General features: G+C 33.8%; 1 protein-coding gene across 1 annotated transcript; it reads left to right on the top strand.

Annotated features, from left to right (window-relative positions):
* The first annotated feature begins 492 nt into the window (after positions 1-492).
* On the top strand, positions 493-5,429 carry LOC145160533 (alpha-dioxygenase PIOX-like). The gene is made up of 10 exons (XM_079079775.1): positions 493-640; positions 754-1,020; positions 2,418-2,567; positions 2,684-2,817; positions 3,082-3,295; positions 3,379-3,524; positions 3,619-3,846; positions 4,085-4,287; positions 4,431-4,674; positions 4,780-5,429. Exons 1-10 carry the CDS (start codon positions 521-523, stop codon positions 5,003-5,005), a joined length of 1,932 nt encoding a protein of 643 aa, XP_078935901.1. The 5' UTR covers positions 493-520; the 3' UTR covers positions 5,006-5,429.
* The last annotated feature ends 1,490 nt before the right edge of the window (positions 5,430-6,919 follow it).

The following is a 6,919-nucleotide window of genomic DNA, read 5'->3' as shown; positions in this document are numbered from 1 at the left end:
CGTGCTCAAAAATGGAGAAAATCCATTTTTGGAAATTAATAAAATTAATTTTCCAACAGCTATCGTCGTTAAAGATATCGCCGCTAATACCTTAATTTCTTGTAGTGAGTTTCTAATTATTACAATAAAAAATATATATTGGAATTATAGTTTATTTGATTAATTAACTTGTTATTTTGTTGGTCAGCTTGATCGATCCTTCTCATTAGTGATAAAATAGAAAACGTATTGCAAAATTTTACCAAGTCAGTCGTGGTTTTATACCCATTTGTACAAGCTGGACTTCAAAAATGAGCAAGTTGTGGTTATCAGTAGGAACACCAGTTTGAGTTTCCTGTATGGACTATGGACTAAATCTCTTAATTCTTCGTCATTTTCTTGTTCCATTTTGTTGAATATTTCAAGTCAACCCATTCTCACCCACTCCCTGGCTAGCTTATACTAAGTATATAAATAGTACATATTCATTCGTGTTTGTATACCTACCTACCTAACAGCTCAAACACTCTAATCAACCAATATGATTTCATTTATGTCTTCTGCAAAATCTCTTCTCATTTCGCCTATGGAACACTTCATCCATCCCGACTTTCACCAAATCTTTCAAACAATGACACTCGTCAACAAGTTTCTCTTTCTGGTAGGTATCTGAAATTCTGCATGCATGTTGTTATCTAGAATTCTAGATCCTTAATCACTTCAAGAGAATAGTACTGTATTAATTCTGAAGGGATTAATTTATTTTATGTGCAGGTAATTCATAGTGTTGATAAGTCAGGGATAGGGTGGCACCGTTTGCCGGTGTTCTTGGGGCTAATCTACTTGGCTATACGCCGGCGTCTTCATGAGGAGTACAACTTGATCAACGTGGGGAAAACTCCTGTGGGGTCTCGATTCAATCCCAGTGACTTTGCTTTCAGGTCTGCCAACGGAAAGTTCAATGATCCATTAAAGGAAGATGCCGGAAGTCAAGGGTCTTTCTTTGGCCGGAACATGCCTTCTGCTGATCAGAAAGATAAGGTATGTTGAAAATTTACACATGAATACGTTTTGTTCGATCAAAATAATTTCATGAAGTTTTACTTCTATACACGTGCATCATTTAATAGATCGATATAATTTGATATTAATTTTATAGATCATATATATATTGGGGTGTTTTAAGAAGAAAAATTAAAAACATAATCTTTTTTATAGTATATATATCAAGTTGAAAATGATAAAGACATGTGTAGATTGTTTAACAAATACAAGTGTTAAATAAATATACAATACGTACAAGATTATTATAAGAAGCATGGTCCACGAAGATTCAATTCGTGCGTATTCCTGATTCATTTGTACTCTATCAGTGGATAGTAATCATTCGAACTACTACTTCAACTTTACGCATTAAATTAAATGATTAAATATAAATCAATACGCCATGTAGGGACGTAGGGTCAATATATACCAATTTTAATATTTATTAATAAAACCTTTTTATGCAATTACGTACTGCGAATGCGATATATAATTAATGGAAAAGTTGGAACAATCCTGTCACATAGACAATGATGTATTTGATCATTATGGGAGTTTTTTATTTGGTTAAATTACTTTTTTTTCAAGTTATTAATTAGTTCACAAATTTAAGTGATGATTACACGAGCAATCGTTAATTTTTTTCTAACACGGAATTATATTAAAATCCACTCCCAAAAGGAGAGGCATGACAAAAAAAAAAAAAAAAGGTTCAAAATGATTACAAAATACTAATTAAAGGAGAATCACACCATATATATAGCCCAGTTAAGTTCTGGTACTTCCTCTACGTTTTATACAACTAAACACAAAAATGAAAATATTATCCGCCAATTTCTGTTAATTAAATGTACAGTTATAGATAAATATGTAAGTATATATGATTCATATTTTTATTCAGGCATAAGAAATAATTATCTTTTCCTATTCGGCGCCTAAAATGAATAATGGCGAAATTAGTACTCTCTCGTCAAATCGTATGCCTCTTGTGTTTGTGTGTACGGAGTTAATTAACAAGTGATCTTAATTTTACTAAAACTAAATAAAAATAAAAGAATTAAAATATAGTTGTAATATATGATCAGTTGTTCGAACATCTAGCTAAAATGATAAAATAAAATGTTAAATTGCAATATCTATCTCATATGATATTAATTTAATTATAATAAAAAAGAATGTAAGTAGGGTTTTTTTCATATGATATCAAGCTAGTGTAGTAGATTTGAAAAAGATGGATCCAGCTCATGGGAATAGAGTATTGTTGTTGCTGTTGAATTTCCTAGAATGACTTGTTTAGATAACTTAAGGTTATGAAGTTTTTCAAAGCGATAACAGAAGTTTTATGAGATACAATGTGAGATGAAGATATTTAAGCTCTAGTTAATATTGTGCAGCTATTGAAGCCAGATCCTATGGTGGTGGCAACAAAGCTTCTAGCACGCAGAGAACTTAAAGACACTGGAAAACAGTTCAACATGATTGCTGCTTCTTGGATTCAGTTCATGATTCATGATTGGATCGATCACCTCGAGTCAACACAACAGGTTTGACCAACATACATTTATGCAAGATTATTGCATGTAAACACATAATTAATCTCTAATGCACATACATGAGGCATGAGTATTAGAACCTGATCATGCTTTTGCATCGTATGCAGATTGAACTCAAGGCACCCATGGAAGTTGCGAATGAATGTCCTCTTACATCCTACAAATTTTACAAGACTAAAGAAGTTGATACTGGTTTGCCCGACATTAAGAAAGGTCATCGTAACATCAGAACTCCATGGTGGTATGATTTTTAGCTACGCTTTATTCTATTCGTTCTCTTTCACATACATATATACCTTGAACCAAATAGTTGTATCTTTGAAAGTAAATGTTCATATAATTTAAAACTCAAAATATAGCTAGTTCATGAATTAAAAATTGTGAATTATCAATCGAATAACTAACGGACCACACAGATTTAGGTTTATAGCAATTAAAAAAATACCCAAACATTTTTGCGTAATATGAAGTAATTAAGAGAGCTTGGGATACATAATACATACAGGGACGGGAGTGTAGTATATGGAAGCAATTCGAAGAAGATGCGCCAAGTGAGAACATTCAAAGATGGAAAGTTGAAGATCGAAAAAGACGGCCTCCTGCAACATAACAGCGACGGATTGCCCATCGCCGGCGACGTTCGTAACAGTTGGATTGGGGTATCAACCTTGCAAGCACTATTCATCCTCGAGCACAACGCCGTTTGTGAAGCATTAAAGGTGCATTAACTCATACATCCATTATTAATTCCTGTTACTAACTTCAATCTTATATCTTATATTAATATATTTGTGGTAATCAGAAAGAATATCATTATTTGGAAGATGAAGATCTGTATCGTCACGCAAGACTAGTAACTTCGGCAGTTATTGCAAAGATACACACCATTGATTGGACTATTGAGCTTCTCAAAACCGACACACTTGTCGCCGGAATGAGAGCTAACTGGTAATAAACCTGTTTTTCTTTTAGCTAGAATGGTTTTCGGTGTTACTTTTGTTAAAATGTAACGTGAAATTCTCTTGAAAATATTCAATTTCAGGTATGGGCTATTAGGAAAAAGATTCAAGGACACATTTGGGCATGTTGGAGGAGCCATTTTGGGAGGTCTTGTAGGGTTAAAGGAACCCGTTAATCATGGTGTACCTTACTCACTAACAGAAGAATTTACGAGTGTTTACAGAATGCATTCTCTCTTACCTGATCAACTCTTCATTAGGGATGTCAATTCAAAGCCAGGACCTAATAAGTCTCCAAAATTGAGCAAAACGTAAGACTCTTTAATTTGGACCCATGTAAATTGACGTCGAATATATACTCTCACTCAAAATTGTGTCTAGGATATATATGAATCCGAAACTTATAAACTGGACCAAGTCTATCTCTATGATTTTTAAACATCATGCATATCTCATTATGCAATGATAAAAATTATCTGCTAGATCAATTTTCTCCTTCAAAAAGAATTTTTTAATGGATTTTCGGAATAATTAGAATAATTTTTACAGGATTGATATGATAAATTTGATTGGAAAGAGTGGGGAAAAGGAATTGTTAGATATTGGATTTACAACACAAATGGTATCAATGGGGCATCAAGCATGCGGGGCACTTGAGTTATGGAATTATCCGGTGTGGTTGAGGAACATTGTACCTCAAAACGTTGATGGCACAGATCGCCCAGATCATATCGACTTAGCATCACTCGATAGTAAGTATCATCTTTCTTTCACATAATATTATGGTTTTTAATTTTAATATTATTCATACCAAGTCTAGCATATTGAAATTTTATATAAAAACAATTACAGTTGGGATAATGGTTTTGGTCCTAACACATGCATGATAATGCAGTTTTTAGGGATAGGGAAAGGAATGTAGCAAGATACAATGACTTCCGTAGATCACTACTCTTGATCCCGATCTCAAAATGGGATGATCTAACGGACGATATAGAAGCTATTGACACATTGCATGACGTGTATGGTGATGATGTGGAGCAACTCGACCTTTTGGTAGGAATGGCGGCGGAGAAAAAGATCAAAGGGTTTGCCATCAGTGAGACTGCTTTTATAATTTTCTTAATCATGGCATCAAGGTATATTTAACTCAAACACATGGAAAATATAAAAACTAAAAACAAACAAACCATATATATGAATATACTAATTGATTCTTTAATTTATTTGTGCACCAATTGTAGGAGACTCGAGGCAGATAGATTTTTCACAAGTGACTTTAACGAAGATGTGTACACGAAAAGAGGTTTTAAATGGGTGAACACAACCGAGAGTTTGAAAGATGTGTTGGATCGGCACTATCTGGAAATGACCGATCGTTGGATGAACTCAACGAGTGCTTTTTCTGTTTGGGATGCTGCACCAGAATCACATAATCCTATACCAATATATTTTCGTGTCCCTAATTAAGTAATTATTCATGTTTTGTATATATATATGTATTAGGGTTTACTTATTGCATGGATCTTCTGAAAATAAATTTTTTAAATGGTAAATCATGCAACTACAAGGAAAATGATCATTAGCGGCGACAAAAGTCGCCGGTAATAAGCCAAGATGTCGCCGGTAATGGTAATAGCGGCGACGCGTCGCCGGTAATAAGTCGCCGCTACTACTTCGTCGCTATTGATGAACATGCCGCCGCTAATGATAGATGTCGCCGCTAATGAAGGAGTCGTCGCTAATGATATGTGTCGCCGGTAATGACTGTGTCGCCGGTAATAACCCTGTCGCCGGTAATAGTGTCGCCGGTAATTATGATTTTCATTTTTTGAAATTTGTTTTTGTAATTAACGATTTTGGTTGCCGGTAATAATGTACTCGGTAATTACATAGCAACATTCGATTAAATATCAAAAATAATAGTGTCGATGCTAATTACAAAACAAACATCCGATTATAATTAATTAAATATCAAAAGTCATAATAGCCGATTAAATATAAAAAGTAATAATGTCGCCCGGTATTAGTGTCGCCGGCAATTACAAAAAACAACCAAAGTTTTACAATCTACCAAGTAGCAAAGCGTGATAACATATGCAAATAAAACTCATCCTGGCCTATATACCATCATCTTCATTCCCGTCGTTTCCTCGATTATTTTGGGATTGAAAAAACGAATACAGCTCATCCCTACATGCCGGGTCATTCAGCATCGCGCGGAGATTTTCCAACTACATAATTAATAACAACATATACAAACTTATAAGTTAAATTATCAAAAATAAACAAAAACTATGAAAATACATAGTTATTTTTAAACTAAGACAAAAAACCAAAGTACGTTGTTATTTTTTGCACTTGGGACAAAAACCTAATTACCAAACTTTTTAGCAAATAATCACCACAAAACCAAAATTACCAAATCAGCATGCATTTTACGATGATAAAGTAGATTGCTATTTTTAAACTAAGACAAAAAACCAAAGTACGTTGTTATTTTTTGCACTTGGGACAAAAACCTAATTACCAAACTTTTTAGCAAATAATCACCACAAAACCAAAATTACCAAAGTAGATTGTTTTACCTGTGATGGTTGTGATGGTTGCGAAGGCTGTGGAATCGGCGGGAGAGCAGAAGGTTTACGGCCAATGCCTCTAATATGGCCACATCGCTCTCCTAATACTTTCTCAAACGCAGTTCTTTCTTAAGCGGGTGTTAACTGACTTTCACCTTGAGTTTGTTCTAACAGCTCTTCAACTAACCGATTCTGTAACTCCCAAAAGTGAGTAACAATTAAGTATAAATAAACATTTAATTATATGATAAAATTATAATTAAATACTTACATATTGTTGTTCCGCCTCAGCAGTAACAAATACATCATTCTTATCGGTATGAGATTTGCGAAATGTTTCCACTCTCTTCAGGTTCTGTTTAACTTTAAAAATTAGATTATATTTTAAAAAAATAATTACATGTATCGTACGTTACCTTCTTATAGCAAGTACTGCTATACGAGCTCGACCCCCCACGATTCACATTTGTTTGCATTTCACGGATTTTTTTGTTTCTTTCTGAAGCAAATCTGTGTTCGTCTATTTGGAAATACTCAACTGCTTTCATCCAGTTATCAACTTCCATACCCTCTGGAGGGTTGGCTAATGCTCCCGGGATATCTTCATACCCTCCGACTGACATAAAATATTCTTTTGCGTCAGCTTTACGTTCTCGATAACCTTTTAACAAAGCTGCTTGAAAACTCTCTGTCAACAAATTAGCTTGTACATCTGATCCAAATCAAACTTTGTCTACAAAAAATAAAAGTTAACCAAGTAAAAAACAATTATAGTTAACCATATAAAATAGATTTAAATAAATTA

Source organism: Lactuca virosa, chromosome 2 (genome assembly GCF_052849685.1).
Source record: "Lactuca virosa cultivar CGN04683 chromosome 2, Lactuca_virosa_CGN04683_v6, whole genome shotgun sequence".
Lineage (NCBI taxonomy): Eukaryota > Viridiplantae > Streptophyta > Magnoliopsida > Asterales > Asteraceae > Lactuca > Lactuca virosa.
The sequence above is the reverse complement of the archived record's forward strand: the minus strand, read 5'-3'. Positions and strand labels throughout refer to the sequence as shown.

Bases quoted from the DNA above. Each gene is read 5' to 3' on its own strand.
- LOC145160533 (XM_079079775.1), top strand. From the start codon at position 521: ATGATTTCATTTATGTCTTCTGCAAAATCTCTTCTCATTTCGCCTATG. The intron at 641-753 runs GTAGGTATCTGA...TTTTATGTGCAG, and splicing joins TCAACAAGTTTCTCTTTCTG to GTAATTCATAGTGTTGATAA. The intron at 4,288-4,430 runs GTAAGTATCATC...ATGATAATGCAG, and splicing joins CGACTTAGCATCACTCGATA to TTTTTAGGGATAGGGAAAGG.